The sequence below is a fragment of the Zosterops lateralis genome, assembly GCF_965231275.1.
Source record: "Zosterops lateralis genome assembly, chromosome: 1".
Taxonomy (NCBI): Eukaryota; Metazoa; Chordata; class Aves; order Passeriformes; family Zosteropidae; genus Zosterops; species Zosterops lateralis.
The window spans coordinates 110,460,077-110,478,928 of NC_139762.1; the positions used below are offsets into that span (position 1 = coordinate 110,460,077).

The window sequence follows — 18,852 nt, forward strand, 5'->3', positions numbered from 1 at the left end:
CCTTCTGTTCAGATTTTACATGGCTACACCATGGGGCTTCCCTCAGATAACTGAGTATTGAGATCAGTTTCCAGCTGTTGTCCAGAGGCAGCCTGAAGCAGACACCATGGTCTGGCCAGCACTGCTTCCTCTCTGCAGTCCCTTCTCTTCCTTCAACAATTCCATTGTGCTCCAACTTTGGAACTAAGTAATAATATTTTTTCTTCACAAGAAGGGCTATGCTTTCCACAGACACTTCAAATTTAGAAAAGCTCTGAAAGTGAATATCCTTTCAACTGAAATTAAATTGTGAATCCTGATAATGTGACCAGAGAACAACATATTTGCATCTTCATTTTGCTTTTTAATAGAAAAGGTATTTTGCCCCTCAGAGGAGGTAGAAATTTTTTCAAGATGTGATGTGCACTTGCATTGTTTGGGATTTCTCTGCCAGCTCCTGAAGCACCGGCTGCCACAGTAGATCCCTGGAAAAGGTCATATGGAGCATATTTCAGCATGGGTTTTGTAAATAAACTTGTCAAAAGAAAACCTGGTATATAGCGTCCATGAAAGAAACCTTCCCTAGCTTTGACTGAAAGGAAGGAGAGAAGAAGTTCTACAATGTTTCAGTTGCTAGGGGCAGCCCATACTTCCATTTATTCAGAGTTCCAAGGCAGGCAGAGGGTTCTCCCAGAGGCTCTAGGTGGTACTGTCCAAAGCCATCAGGCAGAAGCAGCTGGGAAAGCATCTTAGACTGAAACCCTGGGACTCAAGGTCCAAGCACTCATCCCTTCAGGAACAACTCTCTCTATATGTGGGATTTCTGGTCATCCTCTCCTTGCAGGGCAAGGGCTGGGCCAGAGAGAGCTGCCTGTTCCCTTAGGGATTTTGCTGCTTATGCTTCTTCTGAGCTTGCCCTTCTTGGCTGGGGAGAGGGAGAGGAACGAGAGTGGAATTGTCTGGGTCACTGCAGCTCTCACACAGCTCTTCACTTTTAAAATTTTAATTAAAAATATAAAGGGTATCTCCTGTTACACTTAAGGCAGCACCAATGGAGCAGAGGTATCATTACATCATATTAAGGAAAAATTAGTACTTTGTTCCCCTGCTATGAACTCAACTGCAGTGGCTTATGAAAAGCAACAGCAGGATTAAGCAAGTATTTAATTAGGGTGATATTAAATTCTTCAGAAAGAAAACAGATTTTTTTAAAAAACAAAACAAGATTATGTCTGTGAAAATTAACATATGGCAAGAATCCAGAAATTTTAATTTCTCAGGAAAGCTTTGTCTTTTTTTTTTTTCCTCCAAGAAACTTAATTTGCTGATATTAGCTTTCTTTGGTAGGTCTTGTGACAGAAATAAAAGTCTTAATTTTCACAAGATGTATCCATGGGAATTTCTCACTGATCATAATGGAGGTTTATTTTTTAGCCTTTTCTTCAGACTTTTGGGGTTTCCAATAGGTGTGCTCACTCAAAAGTGTCTGAAGATTGTTGAGATGCTATGGTACAGAGGCTCCTCTCCCTGCACCTTTTCCTACTACTCAGGAATCAGCACAGGATAGATCCTTGTGGGGGAGGAGGAGGGACAGGATTAGCTTTCCCTGCTGCATTTGCTGCCACCTTGATTCTGGATCCACAAATGTAAGAGTCCTCTGACCAAGCATCTCTCAGACACACTACAGCCATTTTTCAAGTTTACAAACCACAGCTTCCTGCAAATGATTGTCTGCTGTAATCAAAGCTAATTGGAGTGCCAATTACAGCCCAGCTAGCATAATTGGGGGGTAACCAGTTCTGATGAGTCATCAAGTCGCAGAAAAACGTGATGTGCATAAGTCCCACAGATTTCTCTGTCTATAACAAGGTATTTTTTCATGAGGAACAGCAGCTCTTTCTCTACCACAGCTAAGGCAGAGCCCGTCAGGGGGCTGTGTTTATGTACAGCAGAGCTGACTCAGCAGCAGTGTCCTGGGAGCCACATGCCAGTTAAGTACTCATTAAGGTCATCAGTCCTCTATTTGCACGCTGACAGTAACTATTGTTTTCCTTGAGTTCTGTGGTGATAACAAAGCCCAAAGTTCCTGGCCACCAACAAGCTTGAAAGCAGAAGCAGGGGACTAGACCACCTGAGTGTCTGACATGTCACCGCATCAAACTGTAGGTGAAATTACTGAAGACAGGAGAGAGATGCACATTCCTGCAGCAATGTCGTGGAGGAAATACTGAACTAAACATTGTGAATCAGTCTGGAAGCAGCTAGTGAGTGCTTTCACGCTCTCTGCCTCTAAATGTGACTGTGGGAATACCTGGCAGAGAAGCAATGGGGAAAAAAGTCCAGTAAGGGGAAGATTACCTCTCTTACTCATCATCAGCCATTTGCTATTGTCCCTGGTATCCTCTAAGTGACTGGAGATGAAGAGCTATCTTTAATATTGCACATATTATATAAATTTGCTGGATGGGTTTACAAAACAAGAACAAATTTTTAGGGGAATTAAGGTGTTTTACTAGACTAGTCAGTAGAACTGGAAAAATATATATTATGTACTTTCTGGTGTACATGTAATATATTTTGGACTAATGGAAAAATACCACCTTGAGCTACAAATCCTGACTTTTCTTTGTTCATAGGCAAGCACAACTACAACAGCTCTTTTTTACAGATGGGAAAACTGACATACAGAGATTTCAACAGTACAGTCTTCCACCACTGCTGATGACTGTGCTAAATAGCACCAAAAAATCCTCACATTTACAAGCTTATCACTTTGACTGTAAACAAGTCATCACAGGAGGTACAAAAAAGCAAGTGAGCAAGACAGCAGTTCAGCTGGGGAACAGGAAATAGCACTTGTTAGCACCTTGCATGCCAGATAATCAAAGCAGTTTACAAACATTACTGATATTCAGCCTTGCCGCAAATCTGTCAGGCAGATATTACTACTACAATAGTACTACCGTTATTTCCCAGATGAGAAAACAGGGCCACAGGCACAGGTCACTAACTGGCACCGACAGAGTTAACAGTACTGCTCTGCTAGTTGATACTCATTCCCAGATTTAACCACTAATACAGTTTGGATGCTGTAGCAATCCAGCAGAGCTTTCTAAACATTCACATGTACAGTGATCATCTGAGCAACAAGTGAAATAGGCTTGTACAAGGCTATTCCTGTCCTGCTGGAAGAACTTCATGGAGAAACCTTACACAGACATGGCTGAAACTTGCAGACCAGCTGGCTGCCTAATGTCTTAGTCCTGAGCCAACTTCTTCTCCCAAAACCTATTTTCTAGGGGACAACACAGATGCACCACATCTGGACCACCATCTCTGAGTTGTTCTCAAACCACTGGATTCTGATTATGTTTACAGCACTACATCTGCAGCCATTAATTTGAATACTGTATTTCCATTAAAACACATATTTGAGTATTTGTCAAACTTCTTTTCAATTATTTGGCTGTACCTTTCATCTCGTGCCTGCAACAGGAAGCTCAGAAGGCTGACTGTGCTCTTCAGGCTGCAAGCCCTTGGCTATCTGAGACACAGATATGCCAGCCCACAGAAATCTCAGTGCTGGGCCCTTGGAAGTGCACTGAGCTTGTTAATACGGCTGCTCATCTGTGCACTGAGGACACCATTCACTGTGGTGCCCTGGGCATGTTTTCTGAAGAGGTCCACCTCAAAACAGGGCTGTAAGCCAGACAGGAACTCAGCTGGTGCTGACTGTGGGCTGATAAATAATTCATGTTACTGAATGTCCATGACTTTTTGACATCCATGATGACTGACTTTTTTTCAAATGTAGAACTCACTTGACAACAGTTACCTGCTCTCTACATAGGTACAATGTTATTTCCGTTACCACATTTGTTGTAAAACGGAGTAGAATTGAGAAGGTCTGGTAGTGTACAACTGTGTAATTACTGTTAATAGATACTACTTGGACTAATTCACATCGTGCCTCACAACCTGGTATTGGGGGGAAAATTGCTTGTGGCTTCAGATAGCATAGTAATTTTTGTTAATACCGCAAATCAAATGTAGTTAAATGACATTCTCATGGGCATTGTCTGGCTGCTAGGCTTGCTGCAAGCCTTTTTTCTCCTGCACAGCAATGAATCTCTGATGCTGATAATTTTCTCAAGAGCAGCCCTTTACTGCAAGTGCAGAAAATATTTCTGGGTTTTGCAGTTTCACATATTTCAATATCTCAGCCAAATATATTTGCCTTGAACTCTATTTTTCTATTGCTTTAATATTATGAAAACAATTACATAGTTAAAAAACCAAAACCAAAACAGGGATGATAAATACTCACCACTTGGCTTATATCATATCCCCAAGGAAGGAAAAGAACTCCTGTGTTATATTTCTCCCAGTGTGAACACATGAAGTTAAACAAGACAATGCTTAAATATATATACATTGTATATACAGAAACTCCTGTCTTCCCATTGTCACAGGAACAGACAGAAAAAAAGGAAAGCACAAAAATGGAGGTAGCCCAGCTATCCAGCCCATGGTCAAATAGTTCTCCCAGAGGAGTACTGGACTGAGTCCTTCGAGCATGTTTCCCATCTATGGAGTCTAGAAGGATTGAGAAAGGAAAAGAAACAGAGTTAGAGCACAACAAAAGGAGTGGCATTCTTCATGCACAATTCACTACTGCCACTTATACAGGAAAATCACACTGATGACAGTAAACTGAAGCACAGCAGCTCCTTCAATACCAGCAGGTTAGAACTGCTCATAAAATAACTGCTCCAGTTATCAAGTAATTTTTCTGTCCTTACCTCAGCTCTGAAACTAAATGCCACCTTCCTCATGAGTTTCAGAAAGACACTCATAATTACTTGCGTCCAGTGGTCTTGAAACATTTTTACGTCAGTCCCTGCAATTAGTTTCAAGTGCTGAAAAGTGTCCATAAGGCTTCTTGCCCATCCATTGTGGATCCTCTGAGCCTTCAGATCTCTTGGGGGGTAAATTCATGAAGGCATTTAAGTGCCTTGGTGCTTAATACCTCAATGACTAACAGTTTTGTGGCATCTTCAAGGAGCAAATTTCACAACACTTATTTATATTTATGCCTATATGTATTTTAAAGTGTTTTCTGGTTTTCATACGAGAGTGTTCAGATGGCCAAAAAGGCCAATGGCATCCTGGCCTGTACCAGCAGGACCAGGACAGTGACTGTCCCCCTGTACCCAGCATCAGTGAAGTCACATCTTCAATCCTGTGTGCAGTTCTGGGCCCCTGACTACAAGAAGGACATTGAGGTGCTGGAGTGAGTCCAGAGAAGGGCAACAGAGTCTGGAGCACAAGTCTTATGAGGAGTGTCTGAGAGAGCTGGGGGTGTTTATCCTGGAGAAAGGGAGGCTCAGAAGTGACCTTATTGTTGATCACTTTTAGTACTTGAGTGCTTAAAAAACAATCCAGCACTGTACCTTACTCTGAGGATGTAGTTGGACAATATGGTTTGAGTTGATCTGATAGTTCCCTGCTGTCGAACAGGGTGACCTGCAGCCTGTTCAGCTGGTGGAAAGACAGCAAGCATTACATTTTCTTCTGGGTCACTGAACTGGTACTGTGAATGGTACAAAATGCAAGGGAGATGGCACAAGGGAGAGATGGTGAATGCAGGGAGGAGAAAGGTGGTCTAACAGCTGTAACATTTCTTAGTTGTAATGTCAAACCATACCCTTAGTCTCTTTTCTAAGACTGTGCAGGTGAAAAATAAAACTGTTTTCCTCTTAAAGTTAAGTGTAAACATGTAGGATGAACCTCTTAGGAAAAAGTGCAGAGAACAAACCCTACAGATTACTTGTTTTTGTCTTGAATCTCAAAATAAAATGGAGATACTTTTCTTTTTCATACAACTTGGAAGGTGCTATAGCTAACAATTATTAGCTATTGATAGCATTAATAACCCAAAACTGACTAGGAACATAGCTCAGCAGAGTGAGACCAAAGACACCACAGCTGCTGTAGATCATGCTACTTACTTCTCTGGATTATTTGGCAGTACTATGAGTTTTGTTTAATGTAAATATACTTCAGGGACCTAAACCAGGAAAACATGGGATTTTATTTTGTACAGATTTAAGACTATTTCTCTATTTTAATACCTAAACAGCTGTGATATATCCTCTGCTCAAACACAAATCTCTTGAGACAGTTCTCAGAACTCTAAAACTTAAATATCTCATAGAGGATTTCAAATATAGCTTGCCTCCTTCTAGAGACTCATTCTCTCTCTATTAACATTTCCACTGAATTTTCAGCATCTTACTGAAATGTGCAGAAAGAAAACTCTTATAAGCTTGAGGTTACTTGAAAGGTGTTGCAATACAATTAAAAATTCTTCCATCCATTAAACAATATCTCTGAAACCTAATCAGCAAATAAAGATATAATCAATCCTGAAAAGTTTATTGTGTTTTATATTCCAAGAACAGCTATCCCAAATCAGACAGGATTTAGTTACACAGGTATTACTATTTAAAAATAAGGACTTCAGAAGATATGTCTGTTTATAAATTTTAGATTGTCACACAAGTATATAAATACTAAAATATGTACCTCACAGTGAAATAGTGGTTTTAATTTTGCAAGAGCTTTGGTTTTTCTAAAAAGAAGCTTATAATGTTGTCCTAAAATACAGTACTTCAAATTATAATGGTCATGAAGAGAAACACAGGAACTATATGACACATACATCAAACCAGATTTTCAGAAATCCCTAACTACATTTTCCATGTAGTTTCATTAGCTTTTTAAAAGACTGAAAACATTTTCTGGTTTAGGTTTCAGTTTGAAATTCATGCCAACAATGGTGTGTGTTCAATAGTTAACATACACTTTCCCACACTTCCATTGCTTTAGAATTCTTATATTATGATTTTGTCTCACAAAGATTCATAACTACTCAATTTTATAAAGTTTATATAACTTTTAAAGAGTGGAATTCAAAGTAACAGGAAAAAAGCACTCCATTTCATGGAAAGGAAATGATAGCAAACCACCTTAAAAAAGCAGGGGGGATGGAGAGCAGCATGTTACGGAATTTGGAGAGAGTAACTATGTCATTAAAATAAGCTGAGAAAGATTACAGTTGCATATTTAGTTAGTTATTATGGTTCTTTGCAGTCTTCCAGAGGGAAAACTTTGGCCATGCAAAATTAAATCTGTCGCTAAATATTTCATAAAGTGGCTTGGACAGCAGACATAAAAATCTACATATATATTAGTTCATTATAGTTTTGACTGTCAGCGTCATAGTCCTTCTCTTCCAAGTATTAGGAACTACAGGCTTCACTGAGAAATACCATCTACATTAAAAATCTCAGAAGCTGAACTTCCCATGAGCCTTCTGGAGTGCCATACAGTAACAGTTTCAATATGTAATTCCAATTTATGAAGCAACAGTCACTTCATTAAATTCCATACAATGACATAAAAAAATGTTTTCACAAAAGAAACCACTGCTTCTGAGTACAGAAAACTGCTTGAGAAATCTGACTGGTATTCAGCTTCAAGGCATGGTTGTCCCATTGCTTTTTATGGTACAAATACAAAGAAATTCTGGACAAAAGATTTTTGGCACAACCTCACCAACTGAATAGAAAGGGGAAGGTATGTACAATGCAGAGGGAGACATCTGCTTAAGGGGATACCCCAGGTCAGTCAAGATTCCAAAAGTGGTCAGCCACTCTGCACAGCACTGCAGCCTAATGTATAACACATCTGTATATAGCCTGAGGATCTCAAATATGGCACACAAATGTATGGCTACACTGCAGTGGCCTTACCAGAACCACTCCAAGGAGAGTGACTCATTTAGAATCAAAGAATAGACTCATTTAGGTTGGAAATTACCTCCAAGATCATTGAGTTCAATCTCTGACTGAACACCACCATGTCAACTAAATCGTAATGCTAAGTGCCATGTCCAGTAGTTTCTTGAACACTTTCCAGGGATGGTGATTCCACTACCTTCCTGGGCATCCCATTACAAGGCTTAACCACCCTTTCAGAGAAAAATTTCTTCCGGATGTCACACAGGAACATCCCCTGGCACAGCTTGAGGTTATTTCCTCCTGTCTGGTTGATCGTTGCCTGGGAGAAGCTACCAACCCCCACCTTGCTACTCTCTCCTTTCAGGTAGTTTTAGAGAGCAATAACATTACCCCTGGGCCTCTTTTTCTCCAGACCTAACATCCCCAGCTCCTTCAGCTGCTCCTCATAAGATTTGTGCTCCAGACCCTTCCCCAGCTTTGTTGAATTTCTCTGGATGTGTTCCAGCACCTCAATGTGTTTCTTGTAGTGAGGGACCCAGAACTGACCACAGGATTCAATGTGAGGCCTCACTGATGCTGAGTACAGGGGGACCATCACTGTCCTGATCCTGCTGGCCACACTATTGCTGATACATCCCAGGATGCCACTGGCCTTTCTGGCCACCTGGGCACAGCTGGCTCATGTTTAGCCACTGTCAGCAGCACCCCCAGCTCCTTTTCCATTGGGTCGCTTTCCAGTCACTCTTCCCCCAGCCTGTGGTGCTGCCTGGGGTTGTTGTGACCAAAGTGCAGGACCCAGCACCTGGCCCTGTGGAACCTCACACCACTGGCCTCAGCCCACTGATCCAGCCTGTCCAGATCCCTCTGCAGAGCCTTCCTGCCCTCCAGGAGATCAACACTCCCATCCAACTTGCTGTCAGCTGCAAATCACTGAGGGTGGACTCAATCCCCTTGTCCAAATCACTGATAAAGGTATTAAATAGGTCTGATCCCCTGGGTGTCCTGCATGTACTGCATAATGACAGTAAAGATGACTTGTTCCATAACTTTCCCAGACACTGAGGTCAGGCTGACAGGCCTGCAGTTCCCCAGACCCTCCTTCCAACCCTTCCTGCAGGTGGGCATCACGGTGGCCAGTCTCCATTCTCTGGGTCCCCCCTGGTTCACCAGGGCTGGTGATAAAGGCTTGAGCGTGCCCTGGTCAGTACCTGGTGCGGATCCCATCTGGCCCCACAGACTGTGGGTGTCAAGGGTCACAGCAGGGCACTGACAGCTCCCTCCTGGATCACAGGGGGTCTGTTCTGCTCCCTGTCCCTGCCTGCCAGCTCAGCAGGCTGCCTTGAGGATATTGGGTCCTTCTGTTGAAGACTGAGGCAAAGAAGGCATCAAGTACCTCAGCCTTTTCCTCATCTTTGGTTACAAGGCTCCCCTCCACATCCAATAAAGGACAGAGCCTTTCCTTGGCCCTCTTTTTATTGTTAATGCATTTATAAAACCACTTTGTATTATCTTTCACAGCAGTGACCACATGGAGTACTAGCTAAGCTTTCACCAATCCAGTTTTCTGTCTACACGACCTAATGACATCCTCATACTCTTCCTGAGTTGTCTGCCCCTATTTCCCAAGGTCATAAACTCCTTTCCCCCCCCCCCCACTCCCCCCCCGCCCCAAATTCCAGCGAAAGCTCCCCATTCAGCCAGGCCAGACATTTTCCCTGATGGCTCATCTTTCGGCACCTAGGGATAGTCTGCTCCTGTGCCTATAAGATTTCCTTCTTTAAATATATCCAGCCTTCCTGGACCATGATTACACAGAACTGTGCAGTCTCTTTAAATATACTACCTTACATCTCCTCAGAAAATAACTCTGTTGCAACATGTTGAGGAAAGACTAGTTTGGAATGAGACAGCTTTGGGAGAAAAATAAAAAAAGCCACGCTAACGTGGATCTCACTCCCAGGTCAGCATCATTTCAAGTCTATGTCTTGACACCACTGTACAGCAAGGTGCAACATACCTAAAAATACACTCATGGCACAGTATAAAGTAGTAAAAATGGAATATGAAACTGAGGTGTAGGTGTTATGGGAAAAAAAAACAGCAAGAGGAAAGGAAAAAAAAGATACTTATTTCCATAAGAAGCTCAGGCCTGTCATCACATCTGTCATCACCACCTCTCCTGACATACTCCCTAAGCACTGAAGTGCCTCACAATTTCCTTTTTTCTGCTTTGTCCTTTATTTTTTAATCTTTGAAAGCACCCTCTGATAATTCTGAGCTTCTCAGAATGTCGTCATCAAGGGACAAAGATTTTTATGAAACCAAATAGCAGTGACTCTCCTATGAAGAAGGCTGAGAGACTTAGGGTTGTTCAGCCTGGATGAGAGAAAGCTCCAGGGGGACCTTAGAGCAGCTTTCCAGTACCTAAAGGGGCTACAAGAGAGCTGGAGAGGGACTTTTTTCAAGGGCACGTAGAGTTAGAACAAGAGGGAATGGGTTCACTGAAAGAAGGTAGGTTTAGAATCGATATTAGCATGAAAATCTTTACAGTGAGGATGGTGAGGCACTGGATTGGGTTGCCTGAGAAGCTGGGAATGTTCCATCCCTGGAAGTGTTCAAGGCCAGGCTGGATGGGGCTCTGAGCAACCTGATCTAGTGGAAGGTGCCCCTGCCCATGGCAGGAGGATTGGAAGCAGACTGCTGCTATGTAATGATTTCCATTGTTCCTCTAAAATAATTTGAATTTTCAAGAGGGATAAGAGTTACTGTAATAGAACCTCTAATACATTGCTTAATATGCTATTTGGGGTTTAAGTCCTATGAACTTTTTTTTTAGTGTGTTGTGGTTTGGGGGTTTTTTGTTGTTGGTTTTTTGGGGTTTTTTTAATCTAAGAGAATTGTTTTGGAAAGAGATCAGTAATTTATCCACAATGGCTCTTTATCTCAGAATCATCACTAGTGACTCTGTAGATGACATTACATGAAAATTCCAGGTATGCAAATTATTTCACTGTACATTACCTAAAGCATAAGCACAAAAGGTGGTAAAAGCACTGAACAGCCACACCCAGGTGGGAACAAGTCCAGGACTGGTACCTGAAAAAAATGGGATAGTGAGTCAGTATAACAGGGGTTAACATCAAAGAAATCCACCAAGATATGCATATACATACAAACTAGCTGCCACTGATTAACCCACTGCATCAAACAGACTGCAATATTTGAGTCTGACCTTCAGGCATCGGTGAGCTCTATCAAAGGAGCACTGAGCAGGCTTGAATGTGTTTACACCGTAAAGGACAAAAGGTAATAGAGAGGTTTTTTGGTCCTAAAATCACTCTAGTATTGCAGAACACAATGATAGTAAGTAGGCAAAAATATTCACAGGCCATGGGAAGACTATTCATTGAAAAATTAGTTAATGTTAATGTAATAGGTAGGAAAAATGATTATCAGTGCCAGTCTGGGGTTTGTGTAACATTTTTACCACACAGATCTGAACAGGAAGTTTTTGTCCTTAGGTTAGCAGAAATATTAGCACCCATTTTTTTCTCCTTGAGAAAAAGGAAAAGATAGTTGAATTGGACAGAGCCCAAGGTTCTGCTCTTGGTCTGCTGATAGCATTAATCCACGGTTATTGTCGCTCTTTTAAAGAAATAGATCCTTTTTCCAAAGAGACTTCTATTTAACTTAAGCATCACCCAATACTACATCAACACTAAACTACTGTAAATGCAAAGTCCTCTCAGGTTTCTGCTATCTGGTACCAAACACAGGGAATTCCTGCATACAGAGGTGTGTCCTTGCTTGAATGATGCCAGGAGATACCAGCACCTAAAGCAGTGCCCTGACCACCTTTCTCTCAGTGCCTCGTCTTGCCATTCTGAAAGAAAAGATGACAATTCCTGACTCCTAGCTGCAAATCTGCAAACTGTACCATGAAAACCAACTGTGCAGGAAGTTAGGTCTTTTATTTCTGATCCTAGGTATAGAATTGATATATGATACTCCAAAGGCCCTTTAGGTTGCATGAAAGTTTTCCATCAACTGATGGGTACTGTTCTTATGTGGACTCGGGAAGAGCTTGCAAACTACACATATTTGTCTCAACTCTAAGAGACTTAATCACCATTTCAAATGTCTTCAAGTCCCATGTATATCCTACTGAGAATGTGTCAAGATAGTATCCCATTACAAAGATCTGTTCTAGATGTTCTTTTATTACAGGACTGAGTAAATATCACCTGTATGGATAAAAAAAGCACCAGGTGTTCAAGAACAAGTGGTTTAGACAACTACAAGCTGGTCCTGAAAACTTTTGAACCAAAACTGCTAACAAGTATCCCTGCCTCTCGAACTGCTATGATAAATGTCCAACACCCCACACCAAAGGTCACCTCCTGAAGCTAACCACAGACATAAAAAAATAAAGGCAGCTAAATGAAGTTGTTTCAGGAAAGAAAAGTGTTATCTCCACTTAATTGTCTAGTTAAAAGAAAATCAAAGCCTTTTATCTATATGTATTTTACATATTAATCACCTGAAAGATTATTACTACTTTCTGTGGGCTCCAACAGCTGGTCTGAGAAGCCCAAACCAAACATGCCTTACACTCAGGAGCAATCAGGTCCAAAAAATTTCTGACTTGGTCTATAATGAGGAGCAAACATGGTCTCTGACTGAAAGTCATAATTTGCAGAGACATTTATTTAGAAACTGTGTTTTTGTCTAGAAGCAGTCTTGAATAAGGGGTGTGAATATGTGAAGAAATGAAAGGGAAGTTAACTCCTTCAGGCATCAGGTTAGGTATTAGGAAATGTGAAATTAATTATCATGTTATGAAGAATATTCAGGTGGATTTTTGCTGCGTATTTAAACCCTGGAATAAACTTTAAATATAATGTGCTTATCAAAGACTTCAAGCAGCATATGCTGAAACCCATTTTAGGGATAAAATTAAATAAGATTTTTCAATGAAATGATGTAAATTTATAATGCTCTGTGTGAGGTAGATTCTCCTATCTGCTCCTATAGGAACCTCATTAAGGGAATAAGTGGAAGATTCAAATGTCTGACACCTCCCTGTAACATTCAGAAGTCTAAACAGTTCAGTAATTCTGAAAAATTACAGTGTGAATATATTTACCTGAGGCAGTGTAGTCCCAGTCATAAAAAGATATTAGAAAATAATTAAATAAAATCATGACAAATCCAGAGAATGTTAGCAGGTTGGGAGCAATCCACAAAGGCACTATCTGTTAAAAAATGAAAGAAAAAAAAAAAGAGAAAAATTGCATTTCAAATTGTACATCTTATTTTAATGAAATATTTTATATCAGGAAAGAAGGTTTTATATGACATCAGCAATGTTCAGATTTGTGTATATTTCCCCATTTTCAAATTAAAATAGTTTTAATTTCTGAAATTTATTTTCAAATGCAATCCTTTTGCCTGGTTTTTGTGACTGCAATAAGAATGACATTTTTAAAACGTCATACTCCCTTTGAAGTGTTGTACATTATCCTTATTTACCCAGCTTCCAAGGAAAGCCTTTTGTGATCAGCTGTATCAGAACTGAAAGAAGACTGCAGCACCCCAGTGTGGTAATTCAGTATCCACGTGGCAGGTTTTTAAGCATTGTATTCCCACACTATAACAAGGAAAGTTCTTCTTCCAAAGTATGCAAATAATTTCTTAATTAAAAACATCAACAAAATCAGACCCTGAGTGCATTACACTTTTAGATTCAGAAGATTCCCTGTTACAAGCATCTCCCTACTCTCTAGATAGTAACTTTCTGACAGGGCCTCCCTCTTTACTCATCAATTATAAACACTCCCTCCACTAATTCATTTTACTTTGGAGGGTGCTGAAAAGGACTCTCTGCCCTCACTTAAACCTCTCTGTCCCAGAAACCATTTTCAAGTACTCATTCCCTGTGGCTTTAAGGTGTTTCTTACACTGAGACAGGAATCTCTTTTGAAAACACTCTTCCCAAGTAACACAGTTTTTCTAGAATATTTTTTTAAATAGCCTACACAGCTTTCTACATGAATTTTTGACCAGAACATATTTGCAGAAATTATACGTATCAACATCACCATCACTCAAACACATTATCAATATATTTAAAACACTTCCAAAAATCAGATTAGAGTTCCTGAACACTTTTCCATTATGCTTCTTAGACCTTTTCCGTAATAACATTGGGAAAATTATTATATCTGATATTTGCTTTCCTTATCAGCAGGACTTTATCACTGATTTTAAAACACTGTATGTCAGCTCTTAAGATATTCAGAATACACCACAGAATGCATACAGCAACAATTTAAAAAATGTAACATATCCATCGTTTTGAGTGTTTAAAAGGGCAAATCTCAACCTCTAAGAAAAGAGACAGCAAATGTCCCCTGAAGTTCCTTTTGGAAAGCATCTAAGGAGGAATCCTTCACTGCACAGTCTCCATGCTCAGCATGCAGCTGAGCTGCACATCTCCCCACCCCGTTTTGCCACCTGAGGATGCAGAAGGTGAATCTCCTGCTGGGGATTTATCTGGTATCTATGACCTTCCATGAAATAAGAAGCACAGACACTGAAAAGAAATCTAGATTTGTCTCTTTTAATCTAAATCATAGATCAAAAGAGTGCTTTAATACACTATGGACAAAATGTTTACATGGATATACATAGATAAACCGACTGCTTTTTCCTGAATGATTCATAAGAATTGTTGACTATTAAATTAAGTGGGGCATCACAAACATCTGCTTTTTAATTAGGCTCATCATTCTAAACAGTCACAATGTCATTTTCAAGTTATTACAGGAAATAATTTATACTTCTGTGGTGCAAACATGAAGTCATTTTAACCCACTTTCTTGCTAACAGTGTGTATTTTAAGAAGGGAACCTTCAGAGGATGTTGCAATCCCTTTGGCTAACAGACACACTATGAAAAAACAGTTACAGGAGTTCTGTCCTCAGGAAAACAGACTCTCCTGCAGTTAAACCCTTAAGCATGTTCTTTTGATCCTTACCGAACCTAATCTGTCTAGGTATTTGGAAAGTACTCCAGTTGCAAAATCCCTTTTGTTATATTTAATGCCCCTTATCCTTATAGTTGGCATTACACTACCATCACCCTATTTCATAATTAGAAAATCACAGAGTGTTCAAGATTAACTTACACACCTTGGAAAAATAGAGCCTGAATTTATTAGTATGCTATAGAAGGATGAGCTGCAATCTTTATTATCTAATTAATGGACAGTAGAGGTCTAATACATCAGTGTGCTACATGATTAATACAACTGGAGGTGCCATGGGGAGAATCACATCTGCTCGCTGGCAAAACCCTTGTGTGATGAACCTTTCAAAAAACTCTTAGTTCCACGAAATATTAACTGATTTCTGTTTCTCTAGGTCTACAGCCATTCATTCTAAAAGCCTTAACACAAACAGCAAATGCTTTAATAGAGCTATTGTTTGGATAATAAATGGTAAAGTACACATTTATAAAAAGCTCTGTTCAAACTTCACTAGGTCACTTGAGACCACTAAAATGCTACTCTTGCCCAATTCTGGTGATAAAATCAAACTTCATAAAGGCAACAGAGGGGAGTTTAATTAATTTCAGTGATATTGGCATACACCTGTGTATTCCAGTGGGATTTCCTCCTTTTCCTATCATTGTCCAGCATCCCCACTAGAGATGAATGAGCTGGGTTATGACAATATGTTTTCAGTTCACAAATTCACAGATCTTTATTGTCAAGCTCCTCTTAATTTATTATAACATAGGAAGTACATTTTACAATGAATGGCAATGTCTTATAAGATAGGAAACACATCTTCCAATGAATTCTGTGTTGTGGAATACAGAAAAAATTGTCCTGCCATTAGGATTAAACAGGCATATGAAAGGCAAGACCCGAATCCCAAGCCTTTGTTCTCACGGTTTGGTTAACTCCCCTACAATCTGGTAAAAATAGTCCATGTGGAATTTTTGTTGTCACCAGTTTAGAAACTAAAAGATAATTAATTCATTTTTGAAAACGGGTGTACCAGGATGTCTAAACTGAGTGAAGGAACTTCTCCTACTCATCAAGGTGCACACTCGAACTGCCCAATTTTGAATGAACATAGTCGATGCAAATTCTTTAAAAATTCTTTAAAAATTATCCTGATTTCCCTATTGCAATGTACTGCTCAGGAACAAAACCATTACAACAACTTGCATTCCTACTGATATTTTACAGTTATATTGTGGTCATTAATTTTGGTGGTCTCACAGTTCTCATTTTTATCTCTAGGAGCAACATGGACTCTACTTCAATCTCAGTTACATAGTGCTTTTCCCTCTGCAGCTGTGCACTGCCAGCTCCTCTGCAGGACTCTGATTCTACATGGCAGTATTCTTTTAAGGTTAGAATGACTACTTCTGCAAAAGCTGAGAGCAATGTAATTTCCCTTTAAATCCTTGTGACACATCACTAAGAAGTATTCTGTAACCTTCTTGCACCAGAAGGCAAAGTGGAATATTCACTGCTGTACCTTCAGGATTCAAAGCAAACCAAAGGGCACAGTGCACACAGCACCCACTTCAGTCTTTGGTTCTGTACTCAGATTATTGAAATAGGTTTTAGTTCTTTGCTCTGGTTTGGGTTCTCCTGCAGCAAGAAGAGAATTAAATCATGCTCACCTAAAACTCCATGAGGTTTTAAAAAATCTAAAGAGGTCACATTTTAAATAGGACCTATCACCCTAAGCTATATGGAGACATTCAATAACGTTGCTTTTCTTCTGGTAAAATGCTGCAGCCATTAGAAGAACTTATCTCCAAAGGAAGTTTTACATTGACAACACTCTGCCTTCAATCTGATTGCAGATGAATACCCATCCATCTCCTAAACCAAAAGGCCCATGCACAGTAAAGCCTCTACAAATCTCCCATGCCAGAGTGCTGGAGGGGCTTTTCCACCCCATTGTTTTCCTCAACATTATGATGGGAATAAAAACAAAGTCTCTGAATTGAATTACTGAAGATGTGAATTCAGTGTCACATTGTTGAATTGTTTTTTCCTCATGCCATGTTCAGGTTGTTTTTTAATTCTTCCGTTGGGTCATATAAACAATTTTCATTAAAGAACTTTGAGGTTAAAAATCAGAGATTATGAATTTCCTGCCATATCAAGAATAAGCAACACCTTAATTATAGAACCCAAGATGGCAGGTCCAACAGCACATACCACATACATCCTTTTTTGTTTGTACAAAGGTTTATTTTCAAGTCTGCTCTGATCTAAACGCTTCCTGTAATGAGGCAGATGCAGAAGTCATTGCTTCCTTGGAGATCAATAAAGTTCATATTTATTTCAGATACAGATTTTATGGGTTTTTTGCCAACAAGAGCATAACTAACTGTGAGTGGTTTATTTTTAAAAACTGCAGATTGTAATGCATTCAAGAGATGGCATCTTCCAGTCGTTATGGTGATCACGGTAACCACTCTCATTTTCAGCTTCTGAGAAGAATGCCTGGCTCCCTCAAGCAAGTCCTCTTGGGAGAAAATGAGACAGCACTTGCATAAAATCATATGCACAGCACAGAGAGAAAGCCATGCTGTTGTTAGGCAGCATATGCTGCACAAAAATAATCTGTACTAAGTAAAACCATCCATGTCTGCAAAATGGTTTAATGAAAGATGCAATAATGAAAGATGTAAAAAAGAAATGGATGCCTTTTCTACAGCAATCAGAAAAAAAGAAACAAGCCCTTTCTTTCTAAAACAAAATAATCTCAAAACAACATATTCACCTTAAACATAGGTGCAACATTTGTTTTCTTTTATCAGATGCCTTCATTTCAGCTTAATTGATCAATATGTATTTTTAAATAAAAATACAAGCTATATTTAAAGCAAGTTCTCACAGTAACATGCCGTGTTTTTATTAAATAAAATTCTTACCTTAATAATTTTATTCCAGATGGGCTGCATAATATACACAGATAAAGGATTTGTATCCACAGCACTGTACTGTGAGGAAAAAGCAAGCATGTTAAACAAAGCACTGAACAATGGCTATTTTTTTCTAGACTACATATCCTTCAGAATCTAAGGGCAATCAGTGAGACTGGTGTAAATTTATTTTATTCTGATTCATACAGGTTTTATTTAATTTAAAAGCACTGACCTGCTTTTAAAATTACCTTGTTAGCAACTCTATGCATTAACACAAAGGTTTAGGCTTGTGAAATGGCAAACAGCTCTACAGTCACAATTTCCTTCTAAATTCTTATTAATTTTACAATCCTCTAAGATTCTGCATTTCTACCATATTTTAGATTTACCACCTTTGTTTGCACTACCAGTAATCCACAGTCTGAGCACCAGTTCATTGCTAGTATGTAGGACAGACAGTGAATATGGAATGTGCTTGTAGGTGGAATATTATCTTGCAGAGATACACAGCTTTTGTCATAGTAACACAGTTGCATTTGCATTATGCTAATTCATGTAAGGCAATGTTATTATAAAAATGTTCTCTAAAACAGCACAGTTCATTACCACAACACAATTTCTCTATTGGACAGACTTGTAAATACATGTGTTTTATGAATTCCAGCAAGTAGTACATATCTATATCCTTTGTAAACAAAATATTTCAGAAATGCAAGACCACCCTGCATTGCTGTTGTCTCCTTTTTCCTTAGAGGACAGTATCAAGTTTTATCCTGCCTTGAGACTGCAGAACATAGAATAATCTGAGGAAGAACAATCTTAACTGATAATACCATGTACTTGAGCCATGGCAGGTAGGCACTGGAAGAAGTTATCCTTCTTTGGGGTAGTGCACGTAATTATTTCAAGAAATTCTTGGACTTTGAAAGTGCACATATGGCTTAAGGTTGCCAGAATGATGCATATGACTCACAAAGATTCAGATATATCTATATATAGCACTGTCCAAACATCATGTGCAGAAAACAGGAGTAAGATAGGAATGTGTTAGACCTCAGTTTGACAAAGCCGGGCACTTGCAGAAGAGCTGATGACAAAGAGTCTC

General features: G+C 39.5%; 1 protein-coding gene across 1 annotated transcript in view; it reads right to left on the minus strand.

Moving 5' to 3' along the window:
- LOC310918416 (ethanolaminephosphotransferase 1-like) overlaps positions 1–18,852 on the minus strand; it is a 53,520-nt gene that overhangs the window by 22,406 nt on the left and 12,262 nt on the right. The window contains exons 2-5 of the mRNA XM_083877279.1: positions 17,754–17,822; positions 12,931–13,039; positions 10,806–10,880; positions 4,307–4,575 (exon numbers count right to left, since the gene is read on the minus strand). Coding sequence (XP_083733405.1) covers positions 4,307–4,575; positions 10,806–10,880; positions 12,931–13,039; positions 17,754–17,822 — 522 coding nt within the window. The remainder of the gene's footprint in view (positions 1–4,306; positions 4,576–10,805; positions 10,881–12,930; positions 13,040–17,753; positions 17,823–18,852) is intronic.